Source organism: Protomyctophum parallelum, assembly GCF_964188405.1.
Source record: "Protomyctophum parallelum genome assembly, chromosome: 4".
NCBI lineage: Eukaryota > Metazoa > Chordata > Actinopteri > Myctophiformes > Myctophidae > Protomyctophum > Protomyctophum parallelum.
This window is the reverse complement of record NC_139700.1, coordinates 15336148-15363991: the sequence shown is the minus strand read 5'-3', so window position 1 is coordinate 15363991 and position 27844 is coordinate 15336148. Positions and strand designations below refer to the sequence as shown.

Here is a 27844-nt window from a genome sequence, read left to right as displayed (position 1 = left end):
CTGCCACTCAAGTGATTACTGGACAATCACAGCGCATCTTTTCGAATGTACGAATTTCACAGAACCAGTATTTATTGTAAATACCTACGGTACAGTATAGGGTTACGTAAAGGGCAACTTCATAGATTTTGCACCTCCTGAGGAGTGTTTTTTGTGTTTTTTCTATTTGTATTATATTATTTGTATTATATATTTGTGATTTCCAGAATCTCAGTTCTTTACGGAATACTTTGGGCAACACTTCATGTGTCCTGTAGTTCTAGTCAGACCAGCCCCATAGCTCGGTCCTGGGGGAGTCTGCAAGATTTTGTTCAGTCTTCTTTCTCCTTCACTGCTGCCTCTGTTGTGCAATTACAATGGTGTCTGCCAAAGTGCCAACACTCCACACTCCACTCCATGGAGGAAGACGAATATTTTCGGGTCATCTCGGAGTCAGAAACGAAACCAACAGAACTGATTCTTTGAATCAGCCTCACACACGCACTGTTGTTGATTCTCTCAGATTTTCTATTTTTGTGTAAGATGACTTAAGTGTGTGTCTCTGTAATGTGCACTTACAGGTAGAGTAAGTGATTTTATTTAATTCAAATAAGTGTAAACAGTAACAGGAGTCTCCATGTCTCTCCAGCTCTTTATTAACACATTCCATCCGTAGGACATCTGGAAACGTCCTAGGGATTCCAATCGAGGGATGCATTGGACGTGTGTATGCACGTCTTAGCGCATCTTCAATGATACCAGGCGAGAGAAGAATATTCAGATTTTTAGCTGTTAGCGCAGAAGAAAGAATGTCTTGTCTCTCCTAATCCAGGGCGCTCTACGTGGTTTTGATCTGATATACTAGCGCCTCATTTCTGCTGCTCATCCGTCTCTCCCTTAAACTATGAACGCTTTTTGGAGCTTCTAGCGATATAATAAAATCGAGACCAAGGTAAGCTAGCAAAATATTCCTCAGTTTTTTTCCCGGATTGCTTCCGGGGGATTGGAACGCTATTAAAAATGAAGCTGATGTAAGGGTAATCACCCCTGATTAGCTTAACTTTTGCAACCCACCTGAAAATGAATTTTCTAGAGCTGGAGAGATGGGGAGACTCAGGTCACTGAACAAACAACACTCTATTTGTCACTCTAAAACTTTTGTTTAACCATAAAATATCACTTTAAATTTGTCAAAAACAAATATAGAAAGAAAACGCACAGATAAACAGCTCCAGGACAAAGAGGCAGTACTGCACTGCATGTTTACTGTAATTATGTTCTATGGCAGAAATAAGGGGTGACACCGATTATGACATTTGTTGGTTTTTCCCTTTGATTGATAGAATACTTTATTAGACAAAAATGTAAACAGCACAGGTACAGTCAGACATTTGAGCTAAAAGGATAACGTTATAAAGGTATGGGGATTTGTTTCCGTTGTGTTTGCTTTGCTGATTAGATCAGCTGTGGTTTTTAATTTCCCTCTGGAGATTAACAAAATATAAAGTATTCCTATTCTAGTCTACAATCTATAATCAATACAGAGCAGATTAATACCACAGCAATCAGTAAATTGATTATCACCTCTGCAACCTTATGCTGGTGTGGGTTGGAAGAGACAGTGATTGGCTCTGACTTTTATCTGCTGTTCATGTCGTGTTCACTCCCCTCAAGATGAGAAACTGATAAGCAGCTAAAAGATTAAAGTTAAACAGTATACGAGAATAAAAAGCTGCACACCAGTATTGCTGCTCCCAAATGCAATTTGACCTGGTAAATTGCATTTGGGAGCAGCAATACTGGTGTGCAGATTTGTATTCTTGTATAGTGTTCTGTGTTCACAACCTTCCAAATGGATTGAAGACTTGCAATACGCAATTCAGATACGCAAAAGAACATACACTTCACTAGCAGGGCTGCCAACATTGGACTGTGAGAATCCAGGAGATTTGTTTTGGGGGGTGGGAGGCACTCTGACCTTTTAACATAGTAGATGTACGTTCAAATGTTTTTTTTATTAAAAATTTTATCCCACGATTTTGTAACCCATTTTTCACCCCTGTGTCAATTATCGAATGTGATCCTGGGCTCTACACACCCTCCGCCAACCTAGTCGCCATATATGGGGGACATGGGGAGAGCAACGGACTTGAAGTTGCTCCTTTTACACTTGACAGGGGGGAGTTTCCCTGGTTGGACGTAGCGTGTGGAAGGAACACGTTATTCTTTTATGGATACGATTAAGCATTGCTTGTAAACCCTGTTTCCAAATATGCTATACACGTCTGCATGTTTTAATAGTGTGTGTCTGTACACATTGTGCACGTGTGTGCAAATGTCTGACTTGTCTTATGGGGTATCCACCCACTTAAAGTAGCACTACAACACTGTTTACGAATGACCAAGTCAATCACATAAAGAGATTACTACATTACGTTTCCCGTGATAGGGTGCCTGTGTCAAAGATTAATATACTTTTTTCCCCACTACACATACGTATAGTGAAAACTTTGAGTGAATGCGGCTTCAGCTGTGAAATACTCCTTTATAATAGTCACAAATAGACCCTGCCGCTCTGATTGAGCAAGGTAGTTTATTCCACAGAAGTGGCGTATGATGGGAAAATGCTCTGCCACATACTGCTTAATTATCCTAGGACCTCGGGGCACCGAGGTAATCAGCATTCTGTGATCTGAGTGCAAGGCTCAAGTGGTGGAATATAAGAGTTGATAATGAGCTATTTTAGGTAACATGGAGTTGACGCATGAAGTGAAGTCATTATGCAATAAGCAAGAACTTAAATTTTGATTTGGCTGCAACAGTGAGCCAGTGTAGTGAGGATAGAATTGGTGTTATGTGCTAAGATTATTTTATGAGGATTCTAGACATAATCATACTATAATTGAGCGAATGTCTGTCTGTCTGTCTGTCTGTCTGTCTGTCTGTCTGAATGTCAGAAACACCACCTTATCTCCTCATTGCCTGCACCAATCCCTCCCACTTTTCACACAGGCATTGACCATAATAATATGGAGGTCTTAACGAAGCCATTTTTCCAATAAGATTAATAATTAATTTATTAGTGAATAAAAACCCGTTTATTTGTCCGTGGTCTATCTCCGCCCGAGCCACACTATTAGCACACATCTCTCCATGCCAAAAAAAATCTGCACGCTCCCAGAATCCAGCTAGGCTACATTTTACCGACGCTACTGTCATATTTACTGTACAGATATTGTTTTTACATCACCACACGATCATGGAGAATTGTAACTTGAAGAATTGTGTGCCTGTGGAGGGGGACCCCGATTCAGTGGGCCGGGTGTGGGACGCATAATTCGATAGGTCACCGTTTGTAGTGTGACGTAGGAAGCGAAACCCAGCCCCGTCGGAGCATCTGTTCTGTATCCGTGTTGGATGTGAATGACCAGCGACACACAGCCAGGACTGCAGCCGCTCCGAGGACACTGTTTCTGGGCTTATGATCAGCGACACACAGCCAGGACTGCAGCCGCTCCGACTACACTGTCCGCCCCCTCCTCAACCACCTCCTTCGCCGTGCATTACACATGGGCTACATGCACGCTCAAAGCCTGGCGACAGCTTACAGCCCTGCGCGCACCCAGCGTGGCTGCGTGACACACTGAACAGCACGATCACAACGGAATGCTTATCTGTCGGGGTCTCGGGGTGGCCAAATGGAGACGTTTGGGGAAGACAGATCCCGTGCCGTCGGAACAACACAATGACAAAATACATACAGACAGATGCAATGACAACGACACGTTCCTAAATCACACAAAACATCTAATTCTTATCCTGATTATATAAAGAACAAACTACAACTTGCTTTGAAGCCCAAAAAGCCAACCTCCGCGTTCACCGTTTAATAGCTTATATCTCCATGGGCAGCAGACAGTGAGCGGTTAGGGACCGTCTACAAAGTGCAACACCGAACTTGAAAATATTCAATAACTTCCATTTAAAGGCAGAATATCACCACCATATTTACATCACACATCAATGGTGTACTTATGATTGTACTACAGCATTTAATTAGCCTATACTTTAGTGCCCAACCCAACTTCCCAAGACCATCTGTAAACAATTCCCCCCCCTATCAGTAATGTGATCTATTACATCACACACTGAACATGATTTGCTGTTCATATATTCAGAACGGGTAAGGACTAGTATAAATAATACAGTACACTGGGAGCCAAAAGGTGATTTGTGGCTGTGTGCCACAGCTTGAGAACCCCTCACATCTTAGGTGCAGATGACTACATAGTCAGAGTCAGAGTGGATTTGTCGCTTGCAGAAACCAGACCACATAGACAATGAAAGGTTGTCATATAAAATTATATGAGCATTATTCACATAACTTGTTATTATCTCAAAGCTTGCTTTGCTCGTAGCTTATCATATTCTTATAAAGTGGTTTGTTTGTGAATGTCAGAAACAGTCTATCATGTGTTTGTGCACGCCAGAGGGCATACATCAGATGTTTAAAGCAAGGCTCCTCTAAATAAATCATCTCATTCATGAAATTTGGTTAAGCATGAAAGTGGCTAATGTAACCCCAGACTTGACTCAAATGCTTAGCGTGCCAACATGGATGCACCAGCTGGAAGAAGGAAGACAAACACAATTAATGGGAACTTTCTTGGTCTGCATGAGCTGCTTTGCAAGTTCAACCGAGTGACTTTTACACTGCCCACTGCACTACGACTGACTGGATCGTTACGCTTAAATCAATGGATTAAATAGATGCTCACACTCAGTCATCTCTAATTTTCGATTGCATTCAGTCAAATAAAACATTCTTGATAAAAAAAATCACACCCGTGTGTGAAGTGAGGGGCGCTCTTATCGTACATCATCCAATAAAACAAAAGTTACGTATTTACGTCACCAATAATAGTGGTCCCTTATTGGCCAAGGGTTTCCACCGACATACAGACAGCTGATTTGCTCAGGCACATATGACGTAAATTCTCTATTCATTGTCAATGGCATTAAATGTTTGTGTTCAGACAGAATCTACACTATAGCTGTTTATAGGAGGGGCTAGCGCCCCTCAAAAATATGAGCAGGAGAAGGTTGGGATATAGTTCCTGCAAGAACTTCAAGCCACCTTTACTATTGCTCAGTGGCAAGCAGCAGAGTTAATAATGCTTTTTTGTTAGCATCATAGACTTATTATTGTCTCCACCAGGCCGAAGGCATGTGGGGAGAGTATGTTTTGCACTCCGTCCGTCCGTGTGTCCGTCCGTCCGTGTGTGTGTGTGTCCGTGTGTCCGTGAACAGCTAATCTCGGCCACCGTTAACCCGGTCGATGCCATATTTTGCACACACACTCCCTGGATGCCAACGATGAACCTCTGCCCCAAACTTTCCAGAACGGCCTGTTATAGCACCACCAGGAGGCCGCTTTGTGCAAAACAAGTTTTTGCACAGTACACCTACAGATTTTGTCCAAACATCGCGCAAATTGGTACACAGTCTCTCTAGAGCCATTCAACGAAACGGGTCTTTCAGATTTATCAGACTCCATCCTGATTGGTTAAGATTGGCTTCCAAAGTTCACAGGAGTGCTCAGTTTCAAACAAAATGCTGCAAATCATGAACACATCGCGTGATTTCCGTGAAATTGTGCACCCACATTCCCACTAGGCCGAGGACGAAATGCCAAATGAACAATTTCAACTCAGCCTCAAGGTGGCGCTATAACTGGCCGAAAAGTGTTTTTACCTCTAACTGCACGGATCTGTGGATAACTTTGTATGCCAACTCCCTAGAGGCCAAGGAAAAACCTTTGCCTGGGATTTTCCACATCTGCTCATCCTGGTGGAGACCTGTGCCCAGAAGGGCACTTTTTCTAGTTACTGATGATATGATTTGAGGCCATCCATAGCCTTGTAGTCGGTACTTGGCAGGACTGACTGTGTGTTGACAAGAGCACTGTTGCACTTTCCTGTTTAAATCACCATCTCTATTTTGAGCCCCGACTTCAAACTCTGTTTCCTGTCTCGTCATTCCCCAACAGTTGTCTCCAGACATGTTGAAACTAGCATCAGCATCACTCTCTCACAGGTGTCGAATATAGAATAAATTTTATTATGGAACCTACCTCTAGATACGGTACTGGGGCGATGGAGGGGAAGGGGTATTCCCTCAGCTGTCTCTCCTCATCCAGAAACTTGCCAGCTTTGCCATTGTAGGCCGGCTGGAAGAGGCCATAGTTGAGCACGTCCTTCAAGCTCTGGTTGAGCGTACAGAGAATCCGTTGCTTGGACAGCCAGATGGGAGCGTCCACATTGAATTTCATGCATTTCTGCAGAGAGAAAAGGTAGGCTATATGTTAGTCATTTTCCACTAAACATTACACATTAAACTTGTGTAATGGTGAAAGCTTGTATGGAAATATGTAGTGGGAACAGTGGTGAAAGGTTATATGGAAATATTAAGTGGGAATCATACAACATTGTTTATCAAAGAGCCATTCAATGTCTCACGGTGGATGTGAAAAGATAATGAGGGCTATAAGCCTCCGAATCTTCCAAACAATCCACACAGCTATTGCAGCATGCGAGCAGTAGTAAACAATTGCTTTGCTAAAGTATGCCAAAGTTCACTCTTCAAGTTCAGTGCTTTTGATAGAGGTAGTTGAAGATTGTGTGTGTGTGTGTGTGAGTGTGAGTGTGAGTGTGAGTGTGAGTGTGAGTGTGAGTGTGAGTGTGAGAGAGAGAGAGAGAGAGAGAGAGAGAGAGAGAGAGAGAGAGAGAGAGAGAGAGAGAGAGAGAGTGTGTGTGTGTGCAGGGGCGGCCTTAGGAATCTGGAGGCCCGTTTCAAGACCAAATATGAGGCCCCCATATACCTATGACATCATTATCTTGTTGATACATCCGTATATATTGATATGAATAGTTTGACTGTTCAATATCACACGCAGCTATTGTTTTACTCGTTTCTCCGACATATTGTAAGACACATTTTTCACATGTGATTAAATAAACACAGTTGCTGGTGCTGGCTGTTATCTGGTGTTTAATCTCCAACATGCGTTTGTAGTTCTATTTTTAACTATTTGTTTGGGTTTGAAGTATTCTGGTCTCTGGCTTGCTGGTGTGTTGATTCCTTTTAGCTTGCTGTGTACCAGATAAAATGGTAAATGGTGCATTTATATAGCGCCTTTATCCAAAGCGCTTTACATAGATTGTGCATTACATTCAGCCATTCACACACACATTCATACACCGATTGCGGCGGAAGCCATGCAAGGTACAAACCAGCACATCGGGAGCAATTTGGGGTTTAGTGTCTTTGCCCAAGGACACTTCGACATGTAGACAGGAGGAGCCGGGATTCAAACCGCCGACCGATGGATCATTGGACGACCTGCTCTACCTCTTGAGCCACAGTCGCCCTTAAGAGTTTTGTTATTTCTGTAGGCCGAGTTTTGCGATTATTATTTTTTTGGCAGAAGGAGAAGGAAAAAACAACAATAAAAGACCAAGTCCTTTCAGGACTGCTTGGTCCTTTAAATAAAAAAAGATCATAGAAATAAATATACAATAAAGAGAGTTCCACCGTGTTCAGTTTGGAACATACAGACACATGTTTGTGTTTCCACCGCATTGTGTTGGACGGAACAATTGTCATTGTTTGATTCCTATCTGAATGGTTAGAGAGCCTGTCTGGAGAGAAGGAGTCTCCTGAGGTTTGAATCTCAGTAAGAGATGCTGAGAGGTGGCTCACCATCAGGTGGGATGAGATGTTGATCCATCATTTCTTGATCTTTCTGCTGTTCCTTCGTCTGGAATGTCTGTTGTCGTTGGTTGCCATGGCTGCCAGTTCCCACCTGATGTCGTGTGGGAGTTCTGATTGGTCCAGAGTGTACTGAATAACTTCTAGCTTACATAACGTCTTAAGACGAGGACTCAAGTCTAAGATGAACAGCTCATCAGAGATAGTGTGACGTCCTTTCCTTCCTCCAAAGAGGATGGTATGATCTCCCACAATGCAACAGCACATACCCTGCATTGGAAATGGTCCTTTCCCCTTGGGCTCAACCTTCTTCCAGGAGAAGGTCTCTGGACTGAATTTCCACACATCATTGAAGTTCTGGTTACCGTTGGAACCACCAAATATGTACAGCTCTCCATCGTAGATAAATGCTGAATGACACCAGCGTCCTTCTGGTAGAAGTTGTGCAGAAGGTGTGTCCAGCCAGGCGTTTGTCTCTGTGTCAAACACTCTGATGGTTTTGTAGCCCATGTTGGGCCTCAAGCCCCCGAATACAAACATCTTGGTACCAATGATAGTAGCAGAGTGAGCTGATGAAGCAGGAGGTGGAGTTCCTCTGGTGTTAATTAGAGACCAGACCATTGTGCTGGTGTCCAACTTGTACATGTCATTAGTGTATCTAGTCCACATGTTGCGTCCTCCATGGATAAACATGACCTTCTCCAACAAACATGCTGAGTGGTAGATCCTCTCCTCTGGAACAGTCCCAGAAACCCTGGGTTTAAACCATCTGTGGGAGTCAACATCAAATGCATAAAGCACATTGTAATACTGCCCTTCCCTGCAGTACCCTCCCCAGATGTAGACTGTATCTTCAACCAACACAGCTGTGTGGCCGTAGCGCATGGATGGAACCTCAAGGTCACCGTCTCCTCTTCCTGGTTCCACTGGAGGTAACTTCTTCCAGCATAAAGACACTGTGTTGAAGACAAGGACATCCATCTGTCCCATGTTGTTGTTGTTGAAGGTCCCTACATCACAGCAGCCTCCAAAGGAATACAGTTTGTTCCTCACTGCTACAGCAGCATGATAGACTCGCTTTGGTCCTCCTGCTTTGGAAACGGTCCAAGACAACATCACTCTGTCTGTCTGTCTGTCTGTCTCTCTCTTCTCTCTCTCGACGTCTACGGTAATTTTCAACACGGTGCATCATCTTATATCTTCTGGTGTGAAATCACACGCGACACAAACTGTTGTCATGCACGCCTTAACGACGCCAATTAGTGCAGACAGTCCACTGAGCAACTCAAAGTGAGGCTGAATGACAAGCATTCTGGCTCTTTGAGGGGAGCTAGCGCCCCCTATGGCCAGCTTGGTGTGTTTGTGTGTTCTCAGGGACGGCATTAGGAATCTGGAGGCCTGTTTCAAGACCAAATATGAGGCTCCCATATACCTATGACATCATTATGAATATTTTGTTGAGGCCCCCCTGAGGGTGGAGGCCCGTTTCAATTGAAACTGGTGAAACATACTTAAGGCCTCCTATGTGTGTGTGTGTGTGTGTGTGTGTGTGTGTGTGTGTGTGTGTGTGTGTGTGTGAGAGAGAGAGTGAGAGAGAGAGAGAGAGAGAGAGAGAGAGAGAGAGAGAGAGAAATGTACTCTCCCCACAACTGCCGTGTCTTGAGGAGCGATATTCATGAATGTTTTCCACTCAAATATTATTAGAGTGTACTCACTGTACTGTGTAAGGGGCCTGAGCTAGTTTGGGGGGTGGGGGTGAGGGGGGCAGGTATTGAAAACTCCCACAGCGAACAAGCTAAAGTAAAATAATAATAATAATAATAAAATAAAAAGACACTCCAATAACCTCTGTGCTCTACGGTAGGCAAATGTGTACCGTATACCTAACCAACCCCCTTATGTGTCTCTCCAAATGTGTTTTTGTTTTCCTGTATCAGGAGATGCTAACTGTTCGACTTCACATAGCCCCTTTTCAAAAAGTACTCAAATGACCAGGCTTTCCGTTAATCTTGAAGAGATAAGATCTTGTCTACACTGAGACTATAATGCTCCATGTCAGAGACGTGGAGCACAAGCACTTCTACAGAGATACCACATTGTGGAGCCTGAGGTACAGAATGCACAGAGAGAGAGGGAGGGGGGATAGGGAGAGAGAGGGAGCGAGAGCAAACCCCACAAGTAATAAATCAATCAGTGCTGCCTGCAATATCGATTTTGGACCTATCCTATTCAACACCACTTCACTATTAATACTCAAACCTTGAGGACCATTGAGAAATGGCATTACAATGCTAAACAGGCAGCAGAGCACACACAAAATGTAGCTGCGCTGAGGCAGGAGAGTCAGACTTGTACCAGAAACATCAGCAGCACTGTGAGAACTCACAATCTCACTGATAATTCTACAGCTTGGGTATACAACACGTAGCGCAGTTTTTTCACAAATACATGCACGCAACTATGTGCACACGCACGCAGAAACACATACTCTGTTTCTCTACTGGGAGTCCTCCGTTTGATTTCATCTGCCATGCACACAAAATGGAAAGCTGTTTTCCCTCCTAAAATATAACACAATTGACATCAACCGCAGCTTTGAAAAGCTGCTTCCTCAGTTTCAGACAAGATGTTCAGGTTCGTGTCACTGAAGAGACAATGAAAAAGGCCACTGGAGAGTTGTCGAAATAGAGTAATCTTGTCATTTACAAAATGGCATGGAGAGGGAAACAAAATACACACATGCACTGCTCAAGCATGCATACACATATACACTCATGGAGGTGCAGTGCACACACACTGTATGCACACATCTGACTACAATGTTTGTTTCTGTTATTATTAAAGTTAACAGGATGAGCTTTTGATTGCCTGCCTTGCTTAACATGCTTACCCATAATTCCGATTTGATAAAGAAAAATGGGCTTTTCATTTATCTGCAGGCATTGTGTTGTTTGAGGTGGAACAAATCCTGATCAACTGCAGCACTGCAGAGGGATTACACCATGACCGAGAGAGAGAGAGAGAGAGTGTGCGCGTGCATGCGTGTATCTATGTATCTGCATATTTTGTGTCAGTCTGTCATGCCTTCCTGTGTGTGTGTGTGTGTGTGTGTGTGTGTGTGTGTGTGTGTGTGTGTGTGTGTGTGTGCATGCTTGAATATATCTGACATGCTGCAATGACATTAAATAAAATAACCAAATAACTCATAGGATATGACAGCAAAAGCCTGTTACTGTGTATGTCTCTTACACAGCTCTGTTCATGATTCCATAGGTTGAATACGAAGTCAAGAGAAAGGTTCCAGCCCGTCAACTGACAGAGGTGTCCTTTGGGAAAGCTGTAGGTGACTTTCTCTTTCTTTCTCATCAGCCACTACATCTTATTTGTCTTGTTCTATGAAACAACCTTGGGTGTAATTCTGTAAGTGTCAGCTCAAACAACACCTGTGTAGTATAGTTTGCGTGCGTGCGTGCGTGCGTGCGACTTGGATTGGGTCATGCACGTTAATGAAGCTGTGTGTGACCGTGAAGCATACAATTGGTCAGTAGAAATCACTCCACCCACACACACGTACTCTTATGCCTTCCTCTTTGCCAGATCCAAGGCATTTCAATGTAGTTGATAGGCAGTGTTGTTCAAGTTACTTTAAAAAGTAAAGAGTTATAGTTATAGTTACTTATCTAAAAATGTAACTAGTTACTTTACTAGTTATGAAAATATGAAAGTAACTATTTTCAAGTTACTTTACTTTACTTTACTTTACTAAATTATAATATAAAAAACGATTTTAAAGAAGGTTTTTTGTTCTGTCGCACAGTAAGAGAAAAGACAACTCCCTCCTATAACATTATGAAATGTAGTGGAACAATAAAACATGTTCAGAAATTTTGACAGGCATCTTTCTTTATTGTAGCCTCAACTTGCCTTCAAAACAAATGGTGCTGTGCAATATGAAGAAAATAAATAATAATCAAATAAAAAATGAGCACACTCTTCTTACACCGTAAAGTTATTCGTTAACAATACTATTTTGGCAGTATTCAAGTAAATCAACTACACTCCTTTGCCAGACTGACATTACAGAAAAATAATGTCACTGGTATGCTCTGAAAGAAACAGACTCCACGGTTGAGAGGGGAAGCATTTCCTCAACAACATACCTGGCAATCATTTTGTCAAGTTGACTCTTGGTGACATGCTGCTGCTGTGGCGATTTAAAATCAATCTTTGTCAGTTTTGGTGGTGTTGGTCCATCAGATTTAGGGTCTTTGGCCACAAGTTTCGTAGCCTCATGGACTGTATTAGGATGTTTTATGAGGTTTGCATTGCTCTTTTTGGCTGTGGACAATGCTTTATGTCCGCCACACAATTTGCATTTCACCTCAATGTTTTTGTCGTCCTTGACCCGCAAGTACTCAAAGTAATGTTTATATTTCCAACCCACAAAGCAACTGATCTCGCTGTCATGATCCGCATTTGCCATTGTAGCGTGTGGTACTGTATTATAATTTTCGTTCAACCGGCGTTTTCTGTGTAGTGTCTAGTGTGTATGCGTTACAAGGGTTTGTGTGTCTGTGACTGACTGTGTTTACCACAGCCAGTAAGACCCGCCCTTCTGTCTCTGATTGGCTTACCCTGAAATCTGGCCCTACGTTAGCCAATCAATGACCTCTTCTGCGACGTGCTTTGTTCATGTTAGGGTGTGAAGCCATGTGGGCTCAGAGGCTAGTATGAGAGGCAGAGGCACAGAGACGCCTGTATGACAGATAGACTCACGGAGCTGCATAGCGAGACTTTTCACTTGGATCACATAAGTTGACATAATAACATAATAACATAATAACACGGTTAACACACGCACAGTAACTATAATGCCGTTATGGAATGGGGAAATGTAAAGCGTTAGGTTACAAGTTATTGCAAATAGTAGTTTCGTTATGTAACGTAACGTTGATAGGATTCTCTATGGGATAATGCCGTTTTTGAATGATTTATTGAAAATTCTCTGTTGTGAATGTGCGACACCGAAAGACCTTCAGAGAAAGCTTAACTTGTCTGCTTCCAGGAAAAGTTGATAAAATGTTTAGTTTTTGTGTTGGAAGCCATCTAAAAGAGCCTGCATTTACACTGGGTAGCGTTTCTAGGACAACAAAAAAAGTTATGCCCGTTTGAAGTTTTATTTTCCAAATAAGTTTTATTCTGCTGGGCGCACACACACACACACACACACACACACACACACACACACACACTCCAGCTTTAACACAAACATTGTATGCAATTGATAATGAATGGCCAGTTTTACATCATATTTGTCCCAACACAAACATTAAATGCCATTAGCTTGCCAATCGCTTCTCTGCCTTTTGGCTAAGATCAAGTGTAGTATCTGTTCTTATCAGTTTAATATCTGATATGTCCCCTATATGGGGACTAAATATTAAACTGATTTTTTGACTCAGGCACTCATTGCAGTGCCACCGGGAACGGTGCAAAAAATGTTGGCTTCTTGCCATGTTTGCTATGAAGAATGTTATACTCTCTTAAAATGCTGTGACCATGACAACCGTTATGGAGAAACCACTGTGATGCTTTCACCGCATTAAAAAAGAGACCTTTGTGAAAATAAGGAACAGGAAAGAAAACAGAGTGTAACTCCACAAAGGCGGTACAGGTATAGTACTGTCCCATTCATTCAGACGACATCATGGTTAGATAAACTCAGTAACTCACACCACAATAAGTCTGTCTCTTGTTTAAATCGTGTAGCTATCTGTTTTTGTTAGAGGACATATTGTTATTATTTTGGAAAGGCTGATGAGGACGCAGAGCCAGAAAATGGCAGGGGAAAGAGCAGAATGAGCAAATCAATGAAGGCACGTACAGAGAGAAAACAGGCAGAGACGCCGCAAGACAAGACTGTATAATTGTAAGGCGAAAACATGTCAGGGTAAGGCAGTGATAGATGAGGAGGAACAGTGTAACATGATGGAATTACCCACATTTTAGTTATCAGCTTGGCCCCCTCACTGGGAAGGTAGAATCCTCAGAAACAATCCTTTGAAATATGTACCTAATCAATTTCATGAAAATATTGAGGACAGGTGCACTATTTTTACTTAGATTTTCATCCTGTGTATCATTGTCTTGTGACAGATGATTTTGGCACACATAAAAGGAATGTGGGGGGGGGGGGGGGGTATTTTATAGTTTTCAGCTGTTTTGATTGTTAAATTGGAGAAACTTTGTTTCAGCTCTCTCCCCCTGATCACCTCAGTCTCTCAATGCCGTGTTTTCTGCTCTATTTTTGTTCTATGAACTGCAATGCCAGTACAAACTGTACCGGCAAACTGTTTGGACACAACATGAGAGAGAAATTGAGAGTGTGATGGAGACAAAAATGAAAAGAAAGGAAGTGAGTGAGTGTGTGTGTGTGTGAGTGTGTGTGTGTGTGTGTGTGTGTGTGTGTGTGTGTGTGTGTGTGTGTGTGTGTGTGTGTGTGTGTGTGTGTGTGTGTGTGTGTGTGTGTGTGTGTGTGCATACTACATGCGTGTCAGCGGGGTAGGTCCCCAGAGATGACCAAAGTGTGCGGTCATCCTTTTGAGCGTGCCGAGTCCATCCATGTGTACATTTATGATCCAGCTCTAGAAGTCTAATGCTGACCCTGTGTTATATAGAGCATAACAGCTCTGCTCGTCTACGACCCCAAGAAAAAAGGGCAAAGTGCTGCTATGGTATGAATGTCAGCTGCACCAAACATGCCTTATACAGAATATATCAGACGGTTATTGCTGTAAACTCTGTTAAAAGCACTCTCCTAAAAAGATGACTTCGATTTTTACAGACCAAACTCTTCCTCAAAATATGAATTACAGCCAGAGCTCCTCACAATGTTCACAATTAACTTGTTTCTTTCCTCCTAGGGATTGATTTAAGATTACAAATGCACTGACTGTACTTTGTTCATTTTAAATTAAGGCAAAGGAAGCAATTGCTTTTGTCATGTGTATTTAAATAATATGTGTTATTGATGTCCGTTTTTCTGACAAATCCGCAGAGTAGCTCTAAGCCTTAAACTCTGTCTAAAAAGAAGCACATTTGTATTGAATTTGTCTTGCCAGGCAGGAAATAATTTCAATGGACAATGCTCGTTCTCATCTCTTAGTACAGTAGATGCATTGGGTGCAGTTCCTGGTTTGTCAGTGATCTCATGGGGCACCAATGCCACCTTCTGAGGTGTTGTGTATTCGTCAATATCTTTTCATGTCAAAGCTGTCCACCCCCTTTGCTGGGATCACAGAGACCTTGTGAACAATCCCTCTTCACTGTCTCCCCCACTCCCTTACACACGCTCTTATCAAAGGCCAGGGCTTCATCTCTTGTCCGTTTAAATAATGGGAGTTTAAGTGAAGGGTGAATGGATGAAGGAGAAAAGAAAAAGCGATAAGGGAAGATGATGAGCGGGGGAAACCGAGGGTTGCAGGTCACTCTTTTTAGGAGGATGGTACAGAGGAAAGTAAGAGGGGTTGACAACTGCTACAAGCAATGCATTCTGATTGCAAATGGTTTGATGGCTTGAGGCTTTTCAACAACTGTAACTAGCAACCCCCTACACCTGCTGCGCCCCACTGATTTATTGCTGTTTCCAACATGACAGCCATGTAAACACACACACAATGTCATTTACAGCTACACATTGCTCTCAGAAATGTTTTTGAAAACATTTGAGCGAGAAATAGACGAAGCAGCACACGGAAATGGATTCTATTTCATCAACTCACTTCCTTGTTTTACGCTGGGCAGACACCGGCCAGCGCGACACTATGGAATACTTTCATTACCGTAAGTTAGGAAATACCTTGTTTTGTTGTGTTTTGGGTCAATTTATTAATGTATGTATTAAGTAGCCGTGTAATAAGTGGGATAATGTCTGCCTAGGTGGTCATTGTAGGGATATAATTCACCTTCAGGGTGATTAACCACATCCGCTTCTCGTCGGTGGTTAAACACCCTGTTGGTGAATGATCTACTACAATGACCACCTAGGCAGACATCCCTTACACAGTACATAATTCATCAGGCAACGCTGTATGCTGTATCTACGACATACAGTATACACTGTTAATAGCTCAGTATAACAAATGTTGGGGTCGCCACGGTGGATCATCTGTTTCCATCAGTTCCTGTTCTGTGCATGTTCCTCTGTCACTGTGACTCTAGCCACCTGCATGGCCTGTAGTAGACGTTTTAAGATGAGAATACTATCCACCTGTTGGTTGTCTGTCAGAAGACCTATTATTCTTACACGAGGCCCATGTCTCACCATGTTTGACCACTACTGACCACACCTTCAATGTATTTTCTACTCTCATGTGTGTATAAGAGAGAGCAATGGAGAGGGCTCAGGAGGCTTGCATACGTGCTCCTCCCTCAGCTGATACAGACCAGCCGTTGTAATAAATTGTCATTGTTTCAGTCCACTCTTCACCCTGTGTATTTCTTAATGACTCTGATGTGAGTTCTAAAATAACCTATGACAGGCCTCTCTCACTGAATTCCTAAAACCTCCTCTTTGGCCATCCTCTTCTCCACTTGCCTGGCGCAGCTCCATCTTCAGCATCCTTCTATCAATCGACCCCTCATCCCTCCTCTGCACATTAGTCCAAACCACCTCAACCTCGCCTCTCTCGTCTTATCCCAATTTCCCAAAACTTTCAAACCTGGGCTGTTCCTCTAATGTAGGGGTTCCCAAACTGTGGTGTGTGCACCCCTTGTGGTGCGCGTCACGGGTAATGGTGGTTTTATGGTGTTATTTAGCACAAACGGCAAAATCAGGTAAACCACTGTTCTAAGGACATGTATAGAGCAGCTGCGGGAGTATACAGCAGCTGTGTGTCTCAGTGCAGTGACATTCTGTGATTATTTGCCATAATCATATTAAAAAATCACACCTGTGTGAACTGAGTGGTGCAATCCCCCCCCCCCCCCTCCCTACCTCTCCCTCTCTCTCTCATTAGCAGGCAAAAGATCATGCACTATCCCTCTCTGTTTCTGGCGCCCCCTACTGGTACTAATAAGTCATATACTCGTGCTCATGACCAATGATACATAGGCAGGTACGCACGGACATTGCTGGTTGTAGGAGTGGCCACCACTCAAAAATGTAAAATTTTCGGCCAAATGCATGATCGAGACTTAGTGTTGAGGGGTGCGTAAGCTAGGTCTGAGGTAACAGGGGGTGCACGGCCAAAAAAGTTTGGGGGCCGCTGTATAATCTAGCCATTTCTGAACCTGTCAATCCTTGTCGCCCCCAAATGAGAATCGTAGCATCCTCAATTCTGCCGTACAACATGTCTGGTCTCACTACTGTCCGATTCATCTCCCCTCTGAAGAGAAGACGCATGCTTGCGCTTGCGGCCCTCGATACGTGACGATGCACTCGCAGTGCATTGTGGGACTTGTAGTATTGTGGTGGTCCGTGCAATATACCAGAGGGTCAGTTCTAATACTAATTAAATATCATCCCGCGGGCCAAAGATAATTCATTCACGGGCCTGATTTGGCCCCCGGGCCTTGAGTTTGACATATATGCTTTAGAGCCTGTATGTGGTTGTGGCTTAACCGTTAGGCCATCGGTGCCCCCAACAGAACATCTCTAAAGGTATACACCTGGCTCCCCGAGTGACCACACTGTGGAACGAGGGAACAGGACAATCTCCATCCGTGCCCTGCAGCGAAGACATGATGCATTGACAGAGAGAGGGGAGTGGAGAGAACAGCATGGGTGATGAAGTGACGAGAGTAGGAAGAAAAAGAGCAAAAAAGATTTGTATAATGACTCATCTCACAGGACCTCATGGCTGTCGTTGCCCGCATGACTTATGCACTAATTAACAGCTTCAGATGACTTACTGGACGTCATGTTGCGGCACCCTCCCTGTACGTTTTACACTGACACTGTAATAATTGACCTGTTTGGGCGCATTTTTACATTCTCAGAGTTGATTTAATACTGAGGATTCCAGAATACATACCCCCCCCACACACACACACACACACACACACACACACAATGTACACACAAACACTTCTACTGCTGACATCTGTTTGCTCCACTCGACCATGGATCACACAGTGACACAGAGTGCAAATACAAATGTGTACCATGCACTGTGTTCACATACAACTTTAGGAACGTTTGAGTGTAAAACTCCTCCCTGTATACTACTTAGTTCACGGTCATTTCTTTCCCCCTCAATCAAATTTCTGTGTGTGTGTGTGTGTGTGTGTGTGTGTGTGTGTGTGTGTGTGTGTGTGTGTGTGTGTGTGTGTGTGTGTGTGTGTGTGTGTGTGTGTGGCCAAGCTCCAGGATGATAACAGGTGCATATAATGGAAGGCTCCTGGAGGAGTGCTAGTCAGCCACAGGGAGATGAACGCCACAATACTGCTTCCTTCTCCAGTTCGTCTAGTTTTTAATAGTGCAGTTAAAGCATCCATTTATAATGGATGAACAGCAGGGGCAGTGCGTGTTACTCAAAGCATGAGAAAGCTCAATTGGCAAGGTTTCGGCACAAAGTGGTCAGATATGTTTTCTCCTCATGGGCTACTGGGGTGGGATGTGCACAGAACAATTCGTCAAGCACGACAGTATACTATGCATGACCTGATGAGTGACTCTATAACTTGCTCCATTTTTCCATCTTTCCCTTCCTCTCTCTTTCTACCAGTCTCTCTTTCTTTCTATCTATCCCCCATTCTCTGTATTTTCATACATTGATCTTGACTGTTATTTTCATGTCTGTCCCCTTCTGATTAGACTAATCATATCAGGTGTATCAGGTGTGTGCTGCAGCTGGACTGAGGGGAAAGCAGCATGTATCTTTCTCTAATAAATACAGCTCACAGTGCTCTGCAGTGCCACCATAGTGCCAGTAGACATTCAGCTGCTGTTCAAGATGCCACATTATATTAACTTTGATCTTTGCAGAGATTGTATCTGAGAACGGAGTGGCGGAAATTTAAATTGTGGTGTATTAGCTTGTGGAAGGATATAAACAAAAACATCCAGTCCTCAACCTTGAATAAACAATGCTGATAGAAAATGTGCACATCGAGTGAGGGAAGTGAGAGAACAATAATTGTCGCCTCCCCAAGTAAATTTATTGCTGTGAAGCGACAAACATTTTGGCTTTGGCGCAATAAAAGTCGCTGCGGGGGTGGAGGGACACACACACAATCACTTTAACTGAGGTGCGTCTCAGACAGCTCTTCACCCATTGTTTAGCCTCATTAGCCGCGCACTAAAAGAGAAGCTGTGGCTCTGGACCACAGCCAATTGCTGAATAAAGCAATTTCTGCATGTTTCCCCCCGTTTGAAATCAATTGTTTTTCCTTGCTGGCAGGTTTGTACTGGGCTGACAAAAACAACCTAGATAAAAGGACTATACTTTCATGGAATGCACGGATCGAACCACATAACTAAATTATAATGTTGTGATAGGCTACGTATAAGCCCTATCACACTACAACACAGAATATGCACTCTGCTTTCAATCACGGCAACAGATGCACACTGTTTCAGGTGGCAAATTAATCACACACACAGCGCCATTACTGCTCAAACAGATCATGAGGCTACATCTGGCCAGAGAGGAACTACAATATAAACTCAAAAATCTGACCCGTCTGAACTGAGCGGTGCTGTACTGTACATGTACGTGTGTGTGTGTGTGTGTGTGTGTGTGTGTGTGTGTGTGTGTGTGTGTGTGTGTGTGTGTGCGTGCGTGCGTGCGTGTGTGCGTGCGCCTGTGTTAGGCTGCGCAACAGTGACACTTGGTGGTTAAAAATATATATATTTTTGTGCTCAGACGGACCCAGCCAGCCAGCCAGGGTCACACATAGCTACGCAATGGAGTGGCTGCACCACTCAAAATATCTCCATCCGCGTCTGTGACAATCATCGCTATACACCTGGGGCAACAAGGAGGTACACGTTTGGGAACCCTGCAGGAGTAACCATATTGAGAAAGACTCTCAGTTAAACGCGTAACCACTCCCGATGAGAAAGACTCTCAGTTAAACGCCTAACTACTCCCGATGAGAAAGTTGGTGCCTTTGCAAAGTTGCCTGTGCTGGTGTGTGAATGGTTAAAAGTAATGCACTGTGTGGCCCAGGCCGTAGCGTAACGGTCTGGGCACCGGACTGGTAATCCATTCGCAGTGTGACGCGGGTTCGACTCCCGGACCCGACACGGCCTTTACTGCATGTCATCCCCCCATCTCTCTCCCGTTTCCTGTCAGCCTACTGTCTGTCCCTTCAAAAATCAATAAAAGGCGTAAGCCGCAAAAAAAAAATCTTAAAAAAAAAAAAAAAAAGTAATGCACTGTGAAGTGCTTTGGATCAAGGCACTATTTAAATGCAGACAATTATCATTGTTAATCACATGCATTTAGGTCAGTTCAACTTGGTATATAGTATATTCTTTTAAAGAAGATTTTAAAGCATTTGTACAAACCCAGCACTGTGAGGCTATTTTGTCAGAAGCACTACAGGATGAAGTTACTGTCTTTGCATTATTCATTTTACATCCTTTTGTGTGTGTGTGTGTGTGTGTGTGTGTGTGTGTGTGTGTGTGTGTGTGTGTGTGTGTGTGTGTGTGTGTGTGTGTGTGTGTGTGTGTGTGTGTGTGCGTGTGTGTGTGTGTGTGATTTTTTTTTTTTAAGAAGATTTTAAAGCATTTGTACAAACCCAGCACTGTGAAGCTATTTTGTCAGAAGCACTCCAGGATGAAGTTACTGTCTTTAAATTATTCATTTTACATCCTTGTGTGTGTGTGTGTGTGTGTGTGTGTGTTTGTGCACACGTGTGTGATAGTAAAATCGCGAAAATCAGGGTGAGGGGCGCCCGGTTTCTGGGTGGCTGTCCATTTGGTACAGTTAGGCATTATTGTGCTATAAAGTGTTATGTTGCCAAGGAAATTGTCATGCTAGACATGCAGAAGAAAATGTTTGCCAATCTTAAATTGAAAAACATTTAACAAACCACATATATAAACTAAAGGTCTGATCTGCCGGTTCAGTTTCATGTCATAATTTCATTACACAAGATTTGAACGAAAAAACACGGTAAAACTCACTCCATGTCACATTTCCCTGTCTTCGTGCACCCAGCCTACCGTAATTAGATTTAAACCAAAGACAAATAGATTGTTTTTAGGGTTGTCCTGATTGGACCGGAAGATCAGAAATCGGCTTACGATCGAGAAAAGATTGTCTAATGTAAATCTCAAAGAAAGATGTATAAGCAACAAGATTTTGTTAAAAAAAACGGTTGCATTTATGCTAGTTGTTTTCCTTCTGGTCCCAGTAGAGATCATCAAACAAAGACTATAGTCACACCCAGAGGCGTGAAAAACACCTATGATGAAAACAAAAGGAAATTCAACCCCCGCTATGATGGGATAGGTGTCTGTAGTACTCTCTCTGAATGAGAGAGATACTCTTTAAGAGATTTAACTTGACTGTATTTACCAATACATCATTATTTAGCTTTTGCTTTCATAGAAAGAAAGAAAACATAATGACAGTCATTCTAATAAAAGTATAGTCACATTTTGACTTTCAATAATTGAAAGGCAACACAACAGACTATAATTTCCCATTTCATGTGGAGTTAAAGATTGTTCCAACTTCTGTACAACACAATGAGCACAAGTCCTCGTATCGGAGTGGAGCGACTAGTGGTGGAATGTTGTATTGCATGTAGTATTTGTTTAGCTTTTTGTGTACTGTTCTTTTTGGCCCTTCTGTCTTGCCGTAGCCAGCTCAGTATGTGTGTTTCAGACGCGAAGTGTCTCTTCCTCCACACAGGTGTGGATTTACTGTAGGCAAAGTAAGGCTGACAGACAGTGTATCAGACAGGAGAATACACATCTATTCTCTCTGTATCCTGCATGTCTGGAAGGTGTTGGGTCTTTAGGGCTCCATTTTTGTCTCAGACTTTACCCGCAGCGCGGCCCACAATTCAGCCACTGCCCGGAAATTAAGAATATAGGAGCTTTCTCTGCCAATTAATGGTATTTTCGTCCAGCGTCACCCACTATCTTTTTTGCAGACACCGGTATTTGCACCTAGAGGTGTGGTCATGGGCGTGTTGGCATGCTTTCCCCTAAATTACTATTTTGGTCACACACATTTGGGAAAGCGACAGTGGAGTTTAAAACCACCCGTAACTTATACCCGTAAGGTGCCAAATTAGTTTGGTAGAGTGACGCAGGCTGCGCGCATGCATGGAGATGTCCTTGGACTTGGAGTAAGGCTGCGTCATCTCTCATTCTCTTTGTCATTTTCCTATAATCAGCAGAAGTGAGTGCCTTCCTTGTGTCCATTGTGTTTATAATTGTATAGTCAAAGACGCAGCAAATGGCGTTTAATCCAATTGACCGACCTTTCCTTTCCGCTTGATACCTTTCGTAGAGACGGCCTACATAGCTGCATCCCCCAGAACCGGTTTTCACGTCACGACATATGAACACCACACACACACACACACACACACACACACACACACACACACACACACACACCCGACCTCATTCTTAATTTGATTCCTGAGACAGCAGAGACACGCGCAGGCGCACTGGAGAAAGAAAAAAAGTATGTCCAGGGCAAACTTATTTTCGACGCGAGGACGCCTAAACCTGTAGGCGTACTAGGCTATCACCATTCACCCCACCACTAAGCTTACAGCACCACCACTCACACTGGGGGGAGAACCAGAGGTCCCTCGTTTTGCTGCTTTTGCACGCTACCCGTCGCGGGGTGCATACTTAGTTTAGACTAGTCATTGGTTAGACATGGGTTAAGGTTAGGTTTAGGTGTGCTGCTCCGTGGGAGGTTAGGTTTAGAGTTTGAGATAGGTTTGAGATAGGTTGTAGTTGTAGCAGAGACGAAATGTTTTTATAATCGTCCGATAATATAATATAATAGCAGATCGTTCTCTCAACTCCAGGGGGCGGTTGCCTGGTCTGCCTACCTCGTATTGACGTTGACATACTCATAAAGAGTTCCTGGCTCCGCCCCCGCCTCCACATACTGACGAGTGACGTCAGTGGGTTAGGGAGCGCTCCGCTACTAGACCGCGACCGAGTTGCAACCCGAGAGAAAGAGACTTCTGCTGTTTTTGAATTTCACTGCATAAAATATATTACATTAAACATAATATACATTTGAAATTTGATAGGTTTGAATCAATCAAATCCATGGTGCTTAAAAAGAAATATTCAAACGTCATTTTGGCCAATTCTGACAGCTCTGTGCGTGCCCATGCGGTATCAATTTGGCACAAAACCGGCATAAAACCGGAATTTGGGACAGTGACTGATGCGTCCGGTTTGATATTAAACCAGCCATTTTGATCGTGGGCCGATTAATCAGTGCATCTTTACTATAAAATAAACACTTTGCCAAATGTTAAGGCACTTGTCTCACACAGGCACTGAATAAAGCAATGATGCCAAAGTGAAGTAGCTTGACCACTCTGGTTAAAAACAGCATGTGTGCACAAATGCATTGACTCCCGTGATACTATAACCATAAACACCCTGTTTACATGGAAGCTGGCCTAATCAATCTATTAATCAACGTTCAATGCACCAATCATGAAGAACATGAAGAACCCCACATGGAAATGCTAGAGTCCTGAGCTGTGAACACCGGTGATATCTTGAAAAATGAAAAATAAATCAATAACTAATTTGCAAAGGATTCAATCTCATTCATAACGCTCATTCATATGGCTTTTACGCTATGTGTTGAGTTCAAAAGTGTTTTTCTTTTTCATCAATCTGTTATTAGTTGTGATTAGACACGCATCCATACCTTGGTTGTCCCACATGAGCCACACCGTTTTCAACAAATTCACACCTGTGTGAAGTGAGGGGCGGTCTTATCATCGTACATCATCATGACGAAAAATATACACTGTGCCAATCTCAGACACTATGACGTAAAATTCTCCATTCATTGTCAATGGGATTTTAATGTTTGTGTAAGATGACAATCTACACTAATAGCTGAATATAGCCCCTCAACAATAGAATTGATAATGCCAGGAAAGCTGGAAACGGGTTTTTCTCCATTTGACAAGCTACGGTAAATCACTCATGGTATCTACTGTATCCGTTAACAGCAAAATGCATCACCTAAAAGAGTATCCTGTTGACGTAGCAGTAAAACACTCAAGGGCACGGCAAGATACTGTACAACGTATCACTTTGTGCGCACTGCAGCCATGCAATTAGAAGTCATGCATAAAGAGTTTGAGAGGAGGGGACCAAGATGAGAATCGTAAAGGCACAAGCAGCTTCATGCAGCAGCTCTTCAACATGGAAGCTTATCTCTTATCTGCAGACGGAGGACCTGACACGCTTTAAGGACTGCTTGCTGGATACTGGCAGTGGCTTCACATTGAGCGTTTGGCCACGATACTGCCCCTTTCCTGTGATATTGTTGATTGTATCGAGTGTATAAGCCTGCTGGAAAGCTTTTTAATTACAGCACGTACTTCTTATTTGTGCGTGCTAATGTCTAGCTTTTTGAGGGGCGCCAGCCCCTCCTATGCCCAGCTTTGTGTGTAACCCCATGGCGATGATTTGATTGGCTGAGTAATGTACGTATTGAGGATAAAAAGTGTTGGCAGAAAAGTGAGGACGCCAAAAGTGATTGGCCGGAATGTGATGATGTATGATAAGATGATAAGAGCGCCCCTCACTACAAGTGTGATTTTATTGTATTTCTAGTGCTGATTGGAATGCATGTTGAGTCCTGTTGGATATATATATATATATATATATATATATATATATATATATTTAAAAAAAAACTATCATATACCTGTAGTAGCCTACAGCCTCATTCTGTACAGGTTGATGATTAAGGGGGGAAAAGGAATGTCTTTATAGCCACATACTGTAATGATCACATTTTGTGTGCATATATTAATGACACAAACACAGAAACAACGCCCTAGTGTGTAATGATGACCTATCCTTAAATGTTGTGTTTTTCGGTTAAAATCGGTTAATTTTGGTGAGCGACACCAACACTCTGTAGCAATAAGTACTATCAGAATGTAGAGCTATCACACACACACACACACACACACACACACACACACACACGCACAAAAAAACCCTTTCACTAGCTTTCTCACACAGATAAAACCAGGAGAGTCTTCTCCTAGCATTTAAAATGAAAACATAATGTATCTGTGTGCATCTTCCTGGCCAGCACCAAGCCGACACGACACAGAGGACTGCCGTGCATCTTAAGAAGCCACAGTGGACAGGTGCAGCACTACACCATCTGCATTCACCCCAAACGTTGAATCATTCTACACCACAAGGACACGATCTGCATTCCAGAGTGGACACGAGACGTCTTGCTTCTCTGAGCAGCCTCCCCCCCCATCATCCTGAAACAACAAAGCTAATCACTACACTTATATCTTCGTATATCTGTGAAAAAAGAGGAGCGATTCGAGCACTAGAAAAATAACGGAGGAGAGAACGTAAAATCATGGTACTTCAATCATTACTTCATGGATACCGGTAAATTAATCGGGTCAAGTACTTTTCTGAGTGCTCGGATAGCTCCTCTTTTTTTCAAGTTTTAGTTCCCATTGATCCTAGAAGCACCAACCTATGTTTTTAACTCAACTTTTATCTCAATTGAGCACCTTTGGTTGATCAGTTGTATATCTGTGTTTGGAAATGTGAAGATCATGGTACATGGTACATGCTAGTGTAGATCTGATATGATTGTAGGTTGTAACACAAATGTAGTACTGTATACACATCAATCCGTAAGGCTGGAAGCCTGGCCTAGACATTAAAAAGAGAGCCATTATAGTAATAAACATGGGATATGGATTGAACTGTAACATTATGCTCAATCAGATATTTTACATACTGAATTAAATACATCATGTGTTAAATCCAGTGTGCAAAAAGAGGCAACATCCTTAATAAATGGGCATGGAAGATTGAATGGGCATCTTTATGTGCATTATTTTGCATGTCTATAGCTCTCCTGGGGAGTGACATACATACTGTATGTAAATGTGGTGTACATAATGTTAAAGTGGGGTTTACACACTCACTGAGCTTCCCATCATCCCCAAGGACTGAGCAAGATTAAAACACAAGAGAAGAGAAGAGAAGAGAAGAGAAGAGAAGAGAAGAGAAGAGAAGAGAAGAGAAGAGAAGAGAATTAATCCCAAAGGTGAATTTAGTTTCTTTAGGAAACATATTTTACTATTTTAAAACATTGTTTCTAAAACGGGTAGTCCCAATACTTGATTCTGATTGGCTGGTTACCGTCACGTGACCGGTGTAAATTTCACCGATAACCCACACCTTCAATCACTTTATATTATTTGCAGCTGATTCCGCATCTCTGTATCTGTACTGGGGAAGGGGAGCGCTTGATTGCCTTGCAAACCCATGCCGTGCGAGCGTCTAAGCGCCGCCCGGCTCATATGACTGTGAATGTGTGGCTCCAGGCGGCCCCGTAAAGACATCAAGCGCTATTCTCCCATCACATAGCCTACTTGCAGCAAAACAAGGAAGTGATGTGGCTCACTCTGGTGCTATATGTTTGTAACTGTTTTAGAAAAGCAATAAGCCACTCGAGGCCCTACTGTAGCTTACCGGGTATTTTACAATGGCTGGGAGGGTAGAAGACTACGCCCCCAGCCATTGTAAAATACCCGGTAACCTGAGACCTCTCGTGGCTTATTGCTTTAATATTTTTCACCAATGGTGTGCATGCCAATGCCATGTCAGTACAATTTGTCTACATCCTGTGCAGTTGATCGCAGAGCTTTCTTTGTTGTAACTTGTATGGCGCATCGGACTCTTGCGATCTTACTGTCATACTGTCAATTTTGTTGATTTATTTTACAAGCAACTTTCCTCGCGTTGCCTGGGTTATTGCATCGCGACACATCGATCAGTGTGTTCAGGTTTCTTCTAGTCTCTAGTCTCCCTATACTACGTCTTCCTGTCCCTCTATCAATCCCTCCCTTTCTCCATCCTCTCCTTTCTCTCGCTGATTGAGCACTGTTATCACAAGTGTGAAATAGGGGTCTCCCCCACCCTCTCTCTCGCTGGTCTGACCTGACGTAACACACAACAGAAACTGTGGTTGAATGATGGCCATTTGCACTGATGTCGGGGATCTCTATTATTGGAAAGTGATGTCAGACTAAACAAAGGGGGGCATACGTTAGTTCGACATACGTGCCCGGTTATTAAGACTCACCTGTGGCTCCGACTTACAGTACGTGGCCGGTTAAGACATATACGGTATGTGGCCGGTTAAGACTCGCCCGTGGCTCCTACATATGTGGCCAGTCGTATAGATTAGAGAGTTACGACAACTCCGTTCACTTCATGGGGTCAGTCCAATGGCGGCTCTTCTACTGCACATAGACTTATTTTGGCGAAGAGTGACAAAGGCCTGAACCGGAAGTTTACGGAACGCATTGGAGTATATGGGCCTTAGAGTGACAAACGAATTACATGAAGCATGTGACTGGGATGTTTTCTGCCCCCTCATTGGCAGAACTCTCCTTTCAATGGCTCTGGGGTTATATGAGAGTAATACTGCGCTCACATTTGCTCTATGGGAGCATATCTCCATATGCGATCAACAGAAAACATCGTTATACACTCATCACTATAATATAGGGATGGGTCCTGTGAGTCATGACATAGGACTCACCCGGTCCTGCGCATGTGCGATCATTCATCTTTCCTTCTGCCGTATTAAACAGAAGCACAAGCTGTCATCACTGCGAATAAAAGTAATTCTGGTTGTGGTAATGCCAGCAGTTGGTCGGAGGCTCCAGGAAGTACACAGTTCTCCAAGTACATTTTAGGCATTGTATTTGCCTTCACAGTGCAAGCTGGCCAAAAGTAAATATTCCAAAAAACTAAATGAACACTTGAAAACTATATACTCAAGAAAACAAACATGAACTGTTACAGGCTTTTTCACCTTCAATGAGGCCCTGTCTCACAGCTCACCCCTGA

At 43.0% G+C, this 27844-nt stretch overlaps 1 protein-coding gene across 1 annotated transcript in view; it reads right to left on the bottom strand.

Moving 5' to 3' along the window:
• Positions 1 to 27844, bottom strand: part of shank3a (SH3 and multiple ankyrin repeat domains 3a) — a gene marked incomplete at its 5' end in the record, with an annotated part of 286471 nt that overhangs the window by 227552 nt on the left and 31075 nt on the right. Inside the window, one exon of the mRNA XM_083764211.1 lies at positions 6113 to 6316. Within this exon, the coding sequence (XP_083620337.1) occupies positions 6113 to 6316 (204 nt within the window). The remainder of the gene's footprint in view (positions 1 to 6112; positions 6317 to 27844) is intronic.